At 29.2% G+C, this 17,595-nt stretch overlaps 1 protein-coding gene across 1 annotated transcript in view; it reads left to right on the top strand.

The window, feature by feature from the left end:
* Nucleotides 1-1,519: 1,519 nt before the first annotated feature.
* LOC129975409 (glycine receptor subunit alpha-2-like) overlaps nucleotides 1,520-17,595 on the top strand; it is a 49,103-nt gene continuing 33,027 nt past the window's right edge. Inside the window, exons 1-2 of the mRNA XM_056088475.1 lie at nucleotides 1,520-1,605; nucleotides 5,167-5,255. Coding sequence (XP_055944450.1) covers nucleotides 1,520-1,605; nucleotides 5,167-5,255 — 175 coding nt within the window. The remainder of the gene's footprint in view (nucleotides 1,606-5,166; nucleotides 5,256-17,595) is intronic.

The following is a 17,595-nucleotide window of genomic DNA, read 5'->3' as shown; positions in this document are numbered from 1 at the left end:
AAATAATAAGTTTAAATTTCTTTTCTATTTGACAACAAATTATTTATTAACTAGGAAATGCGAAAAATCCGGAATACATTTTTTAATCCAGGAATAAAATGTTAATAATCTTATTTAATATGTAAAACAGGCTCTTTATTTTACTTTGATATCTTATTTTACTTCTATTTATCTTATTTTTTCATTTATTTTGGAATTATATATTTTTTTTCTCTTAAAATGTGCTCCAATTAAATTTAAAAATTTGCTAGACAATTCTGACGAATAGCTGTTCACCCACCATATTAACAGTAATATTTTAGTTATAGTTCATTTAATATTTAGTTTAGTTTATCAATCAGAATTGATGAACTACATCTTACCTGGGTAACATAGAGCAATGTAATTGGTTAGCTGTGTTCGTAAACTGATAAAATTAACCGCGAATAAAATTGGCGAAATCGGTCCAATTGTTGAGGCCAAGGTCTTTACTAAAAATTGCGATATCTCTGTAAAAATGTAAGGCAGGAGATGTTGCAGATATATTTAGAAGTCATGAGCTTTCATATTAAATAAAAATTGGACCTGCAAATAGGATTGGGAGATTTGTTTTTGGGTTTGCTATTTATTTTAAATATATTCACATCAAATTCATCCATTTAGAAAGGCACCGTAAAAAAGGTATTTTTTCTTCTCTTTTCATTGATAGCAATATGAAGAAATGAATAGCAATGGCTTGAAATATTCTATTTTTCATTTATTTTTTATTTTTGATGCGATTATCTGAATATTGCTTCTAATTTCGGTCACAAGAAATTAGAAGCAATATTGAGCTAATCGGCTCGGTTCGTTGCTCAGCAGCATCGGAATTCAATATACGAACGATATTTGGGGGGGGGGAGAATTACTTGTTCAGAATCTTTGCTTCCGAATAATACACGGGAGAGCAAATAAATAATAATGCATAAACGTATTGGCGAATCTAATATCTAATATACAATGATTATATATATATATATATATATATATATATATATATATATATATCCGGAAAAAAGTGGAACAAATATATTGATATATTTTCCCCTAAATATATTGAATATATTTTTCAATTACGAAACTTTGTAATTCATATCTTTACACACATGGTGAGCAGATGAGCAGAGGTATGAAAATATTTTGATTTCTTTGGAGATTGATAGTAAAATGCTAAAAACAAATTGCATTTTTATACCCCCACCCAATCCAAAAGTGTCAATAAGTAAAAATGCTGTTTTATATTCATCTATGTAAAAACAAAATTTTATTTTTCTATCTGGAAAATTTGCTGAAATACTCATTTTTAAATTTAGAATAATAATCAAACATTTAGATGAAAAAATGTATGTTAGAAACACAAATTCCTTTAATACAGAAAAATTGTATTATGCAAACATTTGTCTAGAAATACATCATCAAAAGTAATTTGCTTCTTAAAAATGATGTTGTTTACTTAGATTGAGATAGAACAGCTGCAACTACTAATTTATAAAGAAGGAAAATGAAACCTGAGAAACTGTATATTCAAGATATCTCTAAAAAGTACTGGGATGCTGAGCAAGAAGATAAAATTATTTGCTCGCAATTGTGGGTTTCCTAAAAGAATGACATATCTCAGTAAAAAAGGACGTTTGGATAAGTTGATGATTAAGCTGTATGTTAATGTAATTCTGACCTAATGTAGTTCTAGAATACAAATATCGTTTTCCAAATTTACTGGCATCCTTACAGGAGGTGTTTTTACAGATCTGTTTAGTGTTTAAACATTACAGGATTTAAAGGAGAGTAATGGGGAGGATGGGGCGTTATAGATGTGAAACAGAAATTTACATTTTGATTTGTTATTAACATTACCTTGAGGTTAAACTTTGAAAACTATTCCAAATCCAATCAATCCAAAACACACTATTCCAAAATGAACAGTGTAGATGGTATTCTAGCATAATAATTGGTATCCATACATTGTGGAGTCAGTTATAACACATACATGGGCAACTACAAGACTGATGCCTAGAATTTACAATTAAGCCTTGCCTTAGATATAATCAAATCCTCCTTTTCTGAGAAATGGGATTTAGATAAGCGTATGTTTGCTTTCATTGAGATTCAGCTATTAATATTAAAAAAACAATCATTTCCGGAAGGGTAAAAATCCATTCTTCGTACAGGAGGTTCATCATAAAACCTTTTTCTACAAATGTGTGAGGGATATTTAAAAAAAACTATTTGATTCGTTCCTTTTTGAAAAGTATACTGAATGGTTACGGATATATTGAATTAGTTTTGATTGATGTTATATATTATATTTATTATGTAAGTATTAAGTATTTATATATTATTTTATTTGCATTTTATGGTTAGTGGATAATAATTCCTACGAAAGGCGCAAAGACTTGAAAAATCAAAGTACATGTTGTTCCTAAAGTATAAAGTGGAATTTGGGACCGGCGAGCAAGAAAAGACAGTCTAATAGTGATGAGAAACAAATTATAAGGATAATACATTTCTTTCATTGATCAATTGTTACTTTGTAGAAAATACCATCTAGTCATACAGTATTTTCTACGAATTCGCAACCGACCCGTCAGATATTTTAGATTTCGGACAGTATAAAACTCCATTTTGGACGTAAATAATTAAATGATGCCATTTTCAGATGGGTGAAGGACGAAGAGAATTTCTTTCAGTGCTCTTCATGTCAGTGCTTAGCTTGGAAAATCAGCGGGACTGATTTTCCCGGAAGTTTCTAAAAAATTCTCTAATAAATGTACATTATTAAATATATGCCATTGGTGAACAATAACTACATAAGAATCTGAGTGCGATCTTCCGCGATTAATCTCTGGATTGGGGTTAGTATACAAGCAAAAAAAAACCGAATGTATATTAAGGATTTATTTTGTCCAGACGATTAAAGCCAACATTTGACACAGAACTATAATAGTTACCTCAACATCATACCAAATTTCATATATTTAATGAATTCTGTTTTTGAATAATCACATTTACATGCTTATGAAAGTACAAACCAAAGGACAATCAACTCTTTGACAGATTCGATTCAAAATTTGATACAAATCTACGCTTAGCTGATAAATTTATCTACCAAATTTTATCCATCTTACTTTCTTTGTTTTGTGTTAACTGATATTCGAACAACAGGACAGACAGATTTCCTCTCAATGGATTTTGTTCAAAAATTAATGCGAATCTACGAATTCGATGTAAAGACCTTATATCAAGTTTAATTCATCTGGCTGAAAGTAGTTTTGAGTTAACTATTTTTAGGGCCGTGGGAAGTATGCTTCCCACCAAATTTATCAATCTTTGTATGAAATTATGTAGGTTGGCATAAGTTCTGACAAATTTTTTTTTAGTAAGTCAGAAACTTAGAGGTTTCAGCTCTTTATCTCAGACAAAATGATTGTCTTGATTTGTTACTTAATTATTAATTAACCAAATTAATTAATGAATCAAATTAAATTTATATAATAAGCTAAATGAATCCTTTTTTTTATTCTAATTTCAAGCCTAAAAATATTTTAACATAATATGACTAGAAAAAAAATGGCCCTTTAAAGGGTTAAAGTGTTCATTGACTGATAAACATATTTCAGAAATGGGCGTTTTGAGCTTAGGCAAATCTTAAACATTCAAATTCATGAAAATGTCGAATTTGAATTTTTTTTAACGATCAGAACACTTTCCTCTTTGTATACTTTATTTACAAGAAAGTAAAAACGCACGAATTGGAACCTTGCAAGAAAATAAGGGTTATTAGCAGGATAATATAACAAGAATGATTATACTATTTACTTTGAATTGTTGATGATTAGGTCTGTTTGGAAATGAAAAGGAGAATCAGGATACTTGCTCTATAATCCTCCAGTATGTAAGTTCATTATATATTGATTCTAACTGAATTGCAAACGAAATACTTCATTGTATTACATTTTTATATACAAGAACTTATTTTTACTGACAAGAATTTCTTTAAGATATCTTTCGCTAATGTAGATATTGATAATCAATTTTTTTTATTTATTTACTGAGAAATGTTTACTATCATTTTTTTTCTTTCTATGACGAAAGTTTTTTTCCCCCCAGAGGGCCATTATACTGGTAAAAGATTTCATTCAATCATATAAAATAATAAGGTATTTTCGAAGAAAATTTTTAACTGGAACCATTTATTTATATTTAAATTTTTCGAAACGACTGTTTATATTTAATCTAAATTGTGAAACATATTTTATTTTGTATTAAAAGTTTATGCCCAAGATGTATTGACGTTAATCCTTGCATCACATATCTTATCTGCATTTGTAATCAATTTGTGCAAACCAAATAATTCACTTGAAAATGGTATCTATTTTACTAAAGTGTGAATTTCGTCATTTTAAACTTCACTACTGATGTTTATCTAAAGGATTTCAAAAATGTTTACGCCTTAGGAAATTATAATTTTGGAATTCCGGTTTCATCACAGCCGTAGGAATTTGTATTAACTTCTCACAGATTATTCAGATATTGGGAGAAAAAACTGTAAACATTTTGGCAGATTTCTGCAATGTTATTTACGGACAAGATGACAGCTAGTTTCTCGATTTCAAGATTTCTCATCCAATTTCTCGGATTTTAATGAAAAGTTTAAAATAACCCTGCTGTAATACATAGAAAGCTATTTATTTAACTGAAAAATAAGACTATGACAAAATTGTGAAATAATTTTGATATTTTTAGGAGAATTATAATTTTGATATCCCACTGATTTAAATAAATTTAGAAATTACATCTAGACAATACACAGTGATATAAGGCAAGTACGAGAAAAATAAATACCCGATTTTCAAGTTGTTGTAAAATTAGTTTTTGAAAGTTCAATTAAATATTTACCATAGCATATGATTCATTAAATTCTTTAAATGTGTTTCAATTAATTTATTTGTTAATGAATTTAAATTTATTTATTTATTAAATTATTTATTTGTTACTTATTATTAGAAAAAAGTCCAACTTTTTGACAATGATTAACAAAAAACAAATCATGTAAACTTTCTCTACGTTTCATAGAAAAAAAATTGAATTACTAACAGTCTCCTAATTATTATATTCAATTTGAAATAACAATTTTCTGTTCTGTTTCAGCCATGGAGTCCATTTGTCCGAAACAAGCTTTAAACTGTTGCTGACGGAGAGAGGATATGACCCATTAGAAAGACCGCAGATTCAAAATGGTAAGGACTGGTTTATTTTCTTATATCATTAAAATGACAAAACTATATCGACTTTTTTAACCTTTTTCTATAGCTCATATAATTAGGACGCTTGGCTAAAAATTTTTTATCTGGCATCCAAATCGTTTTAAAGATATTTGCATTTTCCTAATTGCTATCAGTCTTAAAATTTTACACTTGACAGGATGTAGTTAATTTCATTTTTATTTTGACGCTTTTCCATTCTTAAAATCAATTAATTTATAATTTTTTTTACTCAATCGATTCCTTGAAGTGATGAAAATAATATTTCTGATAATCAACTTTCTGCAGATTCTAGTGCGCTAGATACTAGTATCTGCATTGCATATCAAATCAAAACTTGATAACATCGAAACACTTAGCTAATTACATTGATTATAGGAGAACTTACTATATGAGAATATCATATGAGACATTAAAAAGATGCCAGTGTTTTGAAGAATTTTCGGGTACCACACCATCTTAGGTGCTATTTACATTCACTGAAAGTGTAGCTGATTTTAAAGTTTAAATTATTGATTTTTTAATTTTTCATAAGGTAATTTAAGTTGATATACTTTTAATGACTCATAAAACTATCAAATCGTGAACCAACACATTTAATAACATATTTTTTACAATTATTTTCTAGAACTAAATTTAACTTTATTTAGTATAAAATGCGGATTTTAAGCGGCCTTGAATAGCAGATTAAAAGTGATAAACGAAGCAATTTCTGAAAATGAAATAATCAAATACCTGTTTTCCCGTTGCATGACTTACTCTTTATAATATGGTAAACGTCAAAAGGTTTTTGTTAGTTCACTCAGTAACTCAAAGAGATACTTAGGTAGGTTTAGGTACTTAGGTGCAAAGGTATTTAAGTATGACATCAATACGTAAACAATTGCGATTTTTCTGCAGCTTTACCTTTGCCATTTGCATCTTTACTACTTTTAGTCCTCAATTTACTATCTAGTTTTGTGAAATATTTTGTTTTACTAAATATTTTTAACTTGTCATTACATTCATTCGAAAATTTACCATTTATTAGTACTTATAATATATTTTTAGCCTTTTTTTTAAAAATTCCCCCCAAGAGGGCACCTCGAAATGAGGATGAGATGCGTCCGGCATGGTGGTTGGATCTCGCCACCCTGGAGGATACTCGAAAAGGTGGAGGTCTGGCTCCTCTCAACGATGACGGGACGTACTTCCTTAGGGAAGGGTTGTACCGTCGCCAGTGATAGCTGTTAGGATTCAACCACGCTTCCCGACAGTATTGCTATTTTGCGGTCCGGTCATTCAGAATTTATTATCCTTGTGCTTTCAGGGGTAAGGAGAGTCAGTAATATTACTTAACTAGAAACAGTATGTGCGATAGATGGGAAATTAACTTTTTCATAAATTGCGCTATTTTAAGGGTTAAATAAATGACAACCCTTAGGTCTCAAACACATTCCTCATCAGTGTTGTTGCTGTAGTGGCAGTCCGGTCATTTAATTTATTTTCCGTGTGCCTTCGGGCGGGTCGGAGAGTCAATGATATGACTTAGCTTTTTTTAAAGATCTAGTTATCAAATAAATTTTATTTTCATATGAGTGAATCGAGTTTTTTTTATATAGCCTAAAATAAAAAAAAAGATGCACTAAAATTGATAAGCTAGAGTGCAATCATAATATTAATATATTTTATTTCAGTATATTTCTTACAGGAGAAAGTAAAATTTAATTAATATCAGATAGATATTAAAAAAATATTTGGAAAAATATTTTGTATCATCACCATTTCCCTTCACTTTTTGAAAGATTAATTTCCTGTCTCGACAAATCCTTACTAAATCTGTAATATTTTTTTCGGGTTAAAATATTCCATTATGATTTTATACCTGATTCCTTTAGATAACAGCTTTTAAGAAAAAAAAAATTCTTTCTAATAACATTAATTGATATTCTATTAAAAATCTGTCAACAAGCATAATGAACACTGCCATAAATAAAGCTAACCCATAAATGACTAGACAGATCAACTTGGATCTTTTTGCATAAAAGAGGCTGTTATCAGAGCAGCGCGAAAGAATTATAATTAGCTCCGTTGCGGAGGTGTTTACATTCTTCATCACAGCGAAAGAGAAAAAGAAGATAATGTGACATTCACTTATAATAGCCATTGTATCATTCATTTAAAGGAAGAATTTTCTCGTACAACAGATGCAAAATAAGGCCGACACATCCTGTAGTTCAATTCATGTAAATGGAAACAGCTGGCGAACGAACAGCAATGCTGAATATTGACAAAAAGATCAATTCATCATTGGTTGAGTTCGTAAACAAAAGATATTATTTCTTGCATTAAAAACTTTTGAATCTGGTGAGAACTATAGAAGAAAATTGTGTATAAACGTCTCTAAAAGACTTGATGTTTAATAATGGGCAAAGAGTTTTTACTTCCTTTTGTGAACAATTAACATACAGATGGATATCATAATTGAAAAAAGATTCAAATTGTGGTGTATTTACATGTATTATATCAACATTCTTTACTACTATGAATGTGTTCCTATCACTTTGTGTTTATGCATGGATACTATAACTCAAAAATACTTGAAACTAAATCCTGAAATTTGACAAATTATTTCGAAATATCAGATACAAACTATTTAAATTTTTGGATTAGATCTACCATTTTGAAGAAGTACTTCTCCCAAGTTTGTGCTCGAATTTCTTTACTGTATTATGAAACTAGAAGCAGAATCCATTAGAGCTCAAATGTTGCTGAACTTTCTGATTTTATTTCAGAAACTTCTATTCTAATTTCTTATTTTTAATAATTTCATCACATTGTTAATTTATGGAGTTTGAAAACCGAAGGTAAAAAGAAAAATCGAAGAAAGAAAGTGAAATCAATAAGTAGGAAATACTTAGGCCTTGAGCCAAATGCTGAACAGCCCTCAAAAATATCAAAATATGCATACTGAGTATCCCTAAGTAACATACCCGAAAACCACGAATTGAAAGCCACGTTTTCTTCTCTTAGAGGTGGTTCAGCAAAATGTTTTGCAACTTTTGGTCGGCTGCTTTTTCTTCCCTCTCACGCAAGGCTCACCTGCAATAGCTCGATTCCTTTTCTTTTTCTCTTTCATTGCATCTCTCTCATGTTGTTTTTATATTTTCAAGAGAGAAATGGCAGAAAATAATTTAATATGTGTCCATTTTTTTTCTCTTGAAATCCCTATAGTCTGTGTATTTTCTGTAGGCGGTTTGAGGTCACATTTTCCACCTCGTTATTGGTTGTCTGGTGCCAGAAACTGGGTAGAAAATGTTACCTTGAACCGCCTACAGAATATACACAGGCTATAATCATCGGAAAAGGAAATAATAATTTTCGATAATTTTCAAAGATACAGTTCAGATAAATAAAATAACAATTTTGGGTATTTCAAAGATAAAATTATTTCTTTGAAAACTTTATTTCAGTAGTATTCTTTTGAGAAAAACTTTTTGCAGTATTGCTCGTATATGAGCCTGCATGATATACAACCAAAAATGGCCATATTTGTTAATTTTTCAGTGAGAGTTGTCTTAGAGTGGAAGTATTATTATATACAACGTATAATTTAATAATCATCTCTCGAATTTATTTATGACATAAAAGGAGACAAGAGCGTTGTCTTCTTAATCTAATATTAATGTATTATAGAAAAAGTTCGGCATCGCTCAATAAAGGTTTTATGGTGAGTCTGCGAGACTAAAATAGATTTATACCAGTAAGTCCATCAAATAATGTAAATAATGTTTCAGATTCTTCTGTAGCTATCAAGTGACTGTTTATTGTCTGAAGTCCCGTGCTATGTTTTTAATTAAATATATTCCTATAAGTAAATAGTTAACATTTTCTTCATCATTTCAATCCCACCTTTTTGATAAGTATATGATGAGATTTGTATACATAAGTTCATATAGCTTTATTAAATTCAAATACTTTTTATTTGGAAACGAGTGACAGATTTTTATTTTAAAGAACAATAAAATTATTGAGTTACAATGCTTCTACTCATTGGATTTTGCATTGATTTGATAGTTTCAGTTTCTTATGTTCGTGCAAAAAGTTTTGGTACAAACAAGAATTTGAATAATTATTTTAAATATTTTAATAGTGTTCGTTTGTTTTAATATTTCTTCGAAATAATAATAATTTAATATTTTTTGAAGACAACAGTATTATTTTTGCTTTTATTTTGCGGGATTTTACGGTTTGAATTCAACTTAGATATGATATTATTTCGTTTTATTTCTGTTGCGAGATACCTGTTAAGATGAAAGCCAGGAGAAAAGATAGCCCGTCGTGATAAATTGCCATATTTAGCAAAATTCTGATTGAAATGTACGTGAGATGATAAGACAACTGAAAACTCCACTTAAAACTTTTGTAGAATCTATTAATAAGCGTATCCAATAATTTGTGAAAAAGTGACAGCGAATATCCTACGAATATATCTACAGTTATTAACATATTAAAGATAAAAAAATTTAAGAGGGTTAATTAGGGAGCAGTTAACATCCTTAGTTTCAGTACGCAGATTGTAAAATGGTGGATACAACGTCAAGAGATGATAGTTTACGCCAAATCAAACAAGTTTCTTTATAGTTTGCCGAGTTGACGATAAAAGTTGTATTCAGTAGAAATGAAATATCAAGAAAAAGAAGGAAATGACATATTTTTAATGCCATATTTTTAACATCCGTAGAAATCTTTAAATTAAAGATTCTCAAAATCTGGTATCTGGAAATGATTAAAAAAATATAAAAATTGCTTAAACTAAACACTTTTTTATACTATCTTTAAATAAGAAATTAAAAAAGACTTCGGGCTTAAAAGCTCGTTCTTTATATATATATATATATAACTTTTCCTCAAAATATTCTATAATGGAATCTGATTTCAAAATAGTTATTACAGCATTCTTGTAGAAAATATTTAATAAAGAAGACATAAATTAGAGTTCTGAGTTCAAAATTTAAATATTGCATATGATTTGCGAGCCGATTTAATCACGGACTCTATCGCTTTGTTATAAAGAAAAATTCTTTTTTATCTCTAACGGGTGCAAATATTTCTATTAATAGATCTTTGTTTTTTATTCCGCTTCGAATTTCATCGTTTATAAGTTATTTGAATGAACCCATTTAAAACGGCTCAAAACTAACAAAATAAAAGCAAAACCTTCCGAAGAGAAGAAAAATTTGAATTTGATTATTAAAATGCTGTGAACCGTGACAATAAAGGAAGGGAAAGGCAGGATTTTCTTAACATAACAGAACAGTTTTATCTTTATTATTATTCTTTTAATATCAAAGAGATGTCAAAAACTAATAGTTTAGACAATTTTTCTTTAAATTAGCTCATTCAGCCGCACATTTTCATTGTCTTGCTAAGTACACATTTAAGAATGCTTTATTATACTAATTATGCATTTATTTCATCAACAACTCCTCCCTTTTGTTTTGACAAAAAAAAAAAAAAACCCCGGTGAGTTGTATATTTTAAAATTTTCCTTCTGAAGGTTTTTTCAAAAGTCAATATTATTATTCTAGTAGTTTATAAAATGAAATTTATTTTTGTGTATATAGTCCAAGCGAAACCCTTCGCTTACCTGTTTCCAGATGGATGATTTCTTTTTTAAACCACCCTTTAAGAGATTTACAAGAAAGAAAATTCATTATTTGTATCTAATGAATACCGTAGATAAAATTACCAAGTACAGTTTTTTTTCTTACAATGGATTTATATATTCGTTAATATCGTTTTTGAGACCAAAAATGCATTGTATTTATTTTAATGAAGATATTTCTTATTTATTTAAACTACATGAAATAATAAAAGATATTATATATTAAAGTCAGATGATCGGAAGAAGTTATAAATGTCAATAAAATTCGCAAAAATCAGAAATAATAAATACGTGCAAATAAGAGAATGAAAATAAAGAATTCAATTGCTTTATGAATGAGTGGGTGCAAAGGGAGGATGGATCTACAACTGCCGAAATGTCATGAATACAAAATATGCATGTGAATCTATGGCCAGATTCCAATTTTGCATAACATGGAGACATTTTTTACGTTTTAATTTCATTCCCAAGATAATTTAATTTAACATTTCTCATTCTTTGAAAATTTTGAATTTTAGGGTGGCATTACTTCAGAAAGGAAACGTTAAGAGAAAAAATACATTATTGTTGAGCTCAGTGGGGTTTTGGCAAATTTTTTCGCATGATAATTCTATGAAGGTAGAAATAGCATTTATAAGCTAATATTAAAAAAAGTGTTGCTTTCAAGTAAAAAAAATCATGATAAAAATCAATCAAAATGATCTACAGGGTCTACAAAATTACGAAATATATCTCCTAGTTACTTCTCGGGTATATAATGTTGTTGGACAGATCCAAGCAATTAAATTTAAACATTTCTAGATTTCGATAATTAAAAAATATTCTATGAATTGTAAGGATTTCCACATTAATTAAAAAAAATTTAATCTATACTATGAGTCCTTATATTCAAGTAAGAATTGTGCGTCTAATTATTTAGGGCACTTAAGCTTTTTTATTGTAAACACTTCAACCTGAGAGTTGGTGTGAAACTGGTGCAAGCAGGCACCGCTCGCTCCTTTGTTAGAGGCAAAAAGAATTATTCGTTCGTTCTTTGTTAGCGGCAATTTCCACTTATAAATGCTTATATTATGTGTTTCCTTATATATGTGTGATCATCATCCATTTGTGTGTTGTTATATGTGTGTTTGCGCTAAAATAAACAAGAAAAAGACAAGAAAGCATCTTTCCTTGGATTAAATACACACACCCAGCTATACAAATGAAAATAATTTCCACAAATTTAAGAAAAAATTAAAATAAGAAGAGAAAATTATTCGAATTGCAGTAGTATTTAATTATGTTAATATATAAAATGTAATTTACAAATAATATAAAATAGCTTTATAAAAACATTAAAAGATATAATTTGAACAAAGAATAAATAATTAATTTTAAAATAGTAGCAACTTGTACAAAATTTTACAATAAAACTTCAAAATAAAGAAAATATTATGCAAATATACGTTATATTTCTGATGTATTCTATATATAAAGCTTTTGAAGTGATAAATTTTTATTTCTTTTTGATCGAATGCATTTTACAAATCCTCAAATAGATTAAATGAAATAAAACTCATTCATTAATTATCATTAATGTTACAAGGATATATTAAACTAACGAAAACAAATGAAGAATACTAGTATATATATATATATATATATATATATATATATATACTCATGTCCAAAATTAAGGTCACAAACATAAAATCTGCGAAAAATGAAAAACTATTCACTGTGTTGCCACGAAATTTGGCACAGAGGTACACTACAATGGAAGAAAGAACATAGACACATAACAACACGGAAAAGATTTTAATTGGGAATTAAGAAACAGGGTATATCAAAAAGTGTTACATTATGAAGCAGAGATAAAATATTTATCTCGGGAAAAGCCTGTCTAATATGGAGTGTGACCACCGTGCACTGCTATAAAGGCTCACAACGAGCTTTTATACTGTTTATGAGGGTGTCAATAAATGCTTGGGGCAAAAAAGGCTTGGACCATTCTTCCAAAAGCGCGACTTTTAACTCTTGGAGGGTTCAGAGGCTGTTCAATGACTTTTCCGAGATCATCCCAAACATGTTCAATAGGAAAATTGCAGGCAAAAATCCCAGATGCCTAAACGGTCTAATTTTAGTAGTTCCTCAAAAACTAATGCTAAACAACATTTTTTCCCACAACAAAGGTTAATATCGTGTTGCTGGTCCTTCACAATCTATAAAATATAATTTGTTTAAATTTTACTGGTACTCATTTAGAATTACTTTGAAAAAACATTTTTGTGACCTTAATTTTGGACATGAGTGTATTTGAATTTTAAGTGAGCGAAAAAAATCTGAATTGCAAACTATATTTTGACGAAATTCTTTTACTTATTTAAAGATTCAAGGGACCCGAAGAGTATATTCGATTTATAAAAGAATTCAAATTATAGATGTTTGATTCAGCCGTTCCACTGTATTTTCATATTCCCGATTTCAATTTCTAACTTTTAATTTTTTTAAATATTACTTTTATTTTAAATTGTCTTACCTATTTTTTAAAACTAGAAAATTTTTAAACATACCTATTTAGCTATGCAAAATCTCCAATGACTAAATAAAATCTGTAGCAGGCCTTACAGATGTATAATTATATAAGTTTTGAATTAAAAGAGTAAAAATATTAATTTGAATATTTTTAAGCTATCTAAAAATCAAACCATCCCTTATATTCATTTAAAAGCTTATATATTTCATAATTGTCAATATGAAGCGTCAATAATATTTTAATAATAATAAAATAATCAATGCCAGACATCACTCAAAGATTAAAAGATATATCCTTTAAAAAAAATGACAAAAAAAAATGACAAAAAAATGATTCAAAATTGTCGAATGACTAGTTTGCGTTTTTCAGAGTCCCTAACAAAATAGGTATTAACATCAAAACATGGCTATAAATGCGAATTTTATCAATTTAAAGATACATATAAAACATATGCACTTTTTCTTCTTTCTTATGCTATATACTTATTCCAAAAGAGAATTATTTTATTCCCAAAAGAGTTAATGATTTCTTTTCTCGGAAAAACCAACTTCTATATATTTATGAATGATGTCATTGGAGATTATCTCGAGAAAAAGTTTATTTAAAAATACTGTTTTATCATACAAAATATGATAAATTTATGGATTTCGAAAATTTTATTTTATAAGATCACACATCATTTGAAATTTGTTTCTTTTTTACTATCTTCTATTCTAATTCATAAAAAACAAGAACTTCAATAAATTTTACGAATTTTTCTTTCATAATCCTAATTTCATGCTTTTTCTTGTAAAGGCGAGAATCTGCTAACGAAGCTCAACCGCCTCGTGTGAATTTATGGTGCTAATAAAGTTCTAATAAAATTGGAAGACGAAGCGGGAAAATGAGGATTTTCATCAACAAAGAAAATAAAAACAATGTAAAATGCATGCCATGAAATCGATGAATGCATTCCGAATCTTCACGGGAAAAATATCGCCTCTTCTAAAATTTATTATCTTTTATAAAGAAAACGACATTTTAGCCAGTTTCTCAGATATAAAATCATTCGCTTTGGGTTCATATTAGTTTGAATTCCAAAAGATTTCAAAATAAATTGCTTTAAATATCTGTTTTTTTAATATTTTCTGGATTAATTTCTGAATTAAACTTTTATACCATTTTTTTCCAACAGTTTTTCATAATCATAATTTTATGTATAATATTAAATATTTAGTTAGAATAATAAAAAGGTAATATTTAATATTTTTATAAAGTAAATAGAATTTTTATTTGCGAAATTTATTTGTTTCAATTATTTTTAGAGTTCTGTTAGAGGATCAAAAAGAGTAAAACATCAATGTAAAATAACCCGAAAAGATTTCACTTGTTCACGAACTGATCTTACAATTAACTCTTTAAAGAAAAATAGTAAGAAAAGTAATAGTATCCCTCGATTTAACCAACCAGACTGATATGAGTACAAGTTGTGCTACTAACATTTAGGTAATTTTGAAATGTTTAATGGCAAGCAAAAAAAGTCGTGAATTTTTTTTTTGCATTCTTCGTCAGATATTTTAATCGCCATTTAGACGAGGAATAATAAATTTACAGCCTCTTCTAGTTTGTCAAAAGAATTGAATGTTAATCTAAAGCAAAACTATGCCGCACGTGTTTCATGTGTGAATTTTGTAAGGTAATAATACTACAATATGATTATTATTAGCGCCAATAAATAAAAAAAGTCATTTAAATATGATTGATGTTAGACAGCGTGATTGCTCGATAATTGCATTGAAATCATATTTTTTGGTTCATATAATAAAAAAAAATTCAAAATTAAGGAAATATCAGAGTTTAAACTTTTCTGATCCCGCTGATGCAGATAAAAGGATCATACAGAAGAAACATACAGAAGGGTTGACCGGCAAACAACAGCGAATTTGTTAACCAAACATAAACTGATAAAGCCTAAAATGATCTTTTCGCGATCAGAGAATGAAAAGTGTAGAGAAAACCATACTTTTCCGGATCTGCTTTTCTGATACAAATACATTTAAAATACAATGACACCACATCTGATCATAAATAAATTGAGTTGAGGTATAGTGCTTGTAAAGAAGAAACCATGAGAGATTATGCCGAACCTTGTTTAATAACTCGGAAGATAGGGAGCTCGTGGACAAGCAACTAATTCTATTTCTATTCTAATTAATATTCGACAAGTCTGTTCATTCAAATGAGATTATAATAAAAAGAGTTTTCATGATTTTTGCGAATTTAAGATACGAGGATATAATTTGTGATCTACAAGTTAGAAATACTCATTTCAGAAAATTCTACCTATTGGAATGATTCTCATGCCACGAGTATATATATATTGTTAAGATTCTGCAATGTAACTTCTCAGCACATTTGGTTCCATCGTAGGAAGGACTGTTTTACGATCAGCTTTATTAGATGCTGATCGAATGCGGATCAATGACTCCCGAACTTGGGGACCAATCTTCAAGAATTTTGGCGATAGGACCAATAGAAGCCGATTTATGCTTGATTGTTCCAGAATCTTCTCTGCTCTATTCTGGAAGCTGTAAAAGGTCGGCTGTCCAAGACGAAGTTAGTGGTATAGAGAATCGTATAGTGAATCAACGACGCATTAGTTGGATTAGTCAGAGAAGTGGAGCTCAAGCAATTAATGGATTGAGAATTGGTTCCGTTCGCCGAGTTTTGAAGACAAGTGTTGAAGCAACATCGAGTCGTGTGTTGAGTAGCCAGTCTTTTAATAGTGAATCGGCAATCGGTTACAGCTAAAGGGAGGAGATAGGGAAGAATAACAGACGTTTGGAGAAACCTTATTGAATAGCTATGTAGATTCCCTCCTCCAGCTGAATTCTATCTCGCCGCACTGTGTGCTGTAGTTGTTGCTTTCTATCGATTACTACTTGCGGACTGCTGTTTGTTCTAGGTTTGCTGCTATCTTAGTTCGTAGATGAAATTTGTAGGTGGAGTAGGTAGGAGGAAACTGTGGAGAGGTAAAAATTACAATAATTCCTTAACTGTTGATGACACGAAGACTATTGAAATGAGGGAAGATTCATATCATTATAATAAACAATAAATGGCTGTTCAATATAAAATTTTCTTATAAATGACAATGCGTCGGGCATTAGAATTGATAATACTATCTGTAAAAAAAAATTAGTATGCTCTTCACTTTTATTTTTTTATTTTAACTCTTTGGGATTATGACGATCTAGTCATAGAGTCTTGCTTCATAGTACGGTTGTACATTCGAGACTTGATTTCATGGAACAATCAGGAGCTAAAGTCAACATGTAATATATTTGAACTTAATGCAAACTATAAAGAATCTATTTTCGACTTTTTAATAACTTTAGCGCAGCGGTTCTTAACCTATGGGTCGCGACCCAAAATTGGGTCGCGAAGCATATTTCTTGGGTCGCGCTGAGTCGAACCAAAAAAGTTAGTAATACACCAAATTTCAGACATTTTAGAAATGACGACTTGAATAAATATCAACAATCGAAAATGAATGTGATTAACAAGATCAAAAAATATCAGTTATCATAATTAAGTAATGAATCGATGAAACCGAACAAACTTAAAAGACATTTTGATGCAAAACATAAAAATTTTTCCTTTGAGGGAAAAGATCGTACTTTTTTCGAAAGAAAAGAAGCCCATTTAAAAAGACAGCGTTTGGATGCACCAAGTAGTAGTGGTTTTATAAATTCTGCCAAACAAGCTACACTTGCTTCTTTTCATGTGGCTTGGCATATTGCAAGACAAAAGAAACCCCATAATATTGCTGAAAAACTTATAAAACCTGCTGCCATTGACATTGCGCGTATCATGTGCGGAGATTAAAGTTCAAAGAAATTACAAAAGATACCATTATCAAATGAATTTGTTAATATTAATCAATTTCAAGAACAATTAATAGAAATACAAAGTGACCAAGCACTTCGATACAATTTCTACAAAAACACTGAATCTTTATGTGCTTTCTAGTTAAAATTAAAAACCGAAAAGCCAATAATTGTTAAAGAAGCCCTAAAAGTATTATTGACCTTTTCAACAACATATATGTGTGAGGCCGGGTTTTCGGCTCTGTGTGTAATCAAAAACAATTACCGTAACAAGTTAAATCCTGA

Source organism: Argiope bruennichi, chromosome 1 (assembly GCF_947563725.1).
Source record: "Argiope bruennichi chromosome 1, qqArgBrue1.1, whole genome shotgun sequence".
Classification (NCBI taxonomy): Eukaryota; Metazoa; Arthropoda; class Arachnida; order Araneae; family Araneidae; genus Argiope; species Argiope bruennichi.
This window is presented reverse-complemented; position numbering and strand designations above follow the sequence as displayed.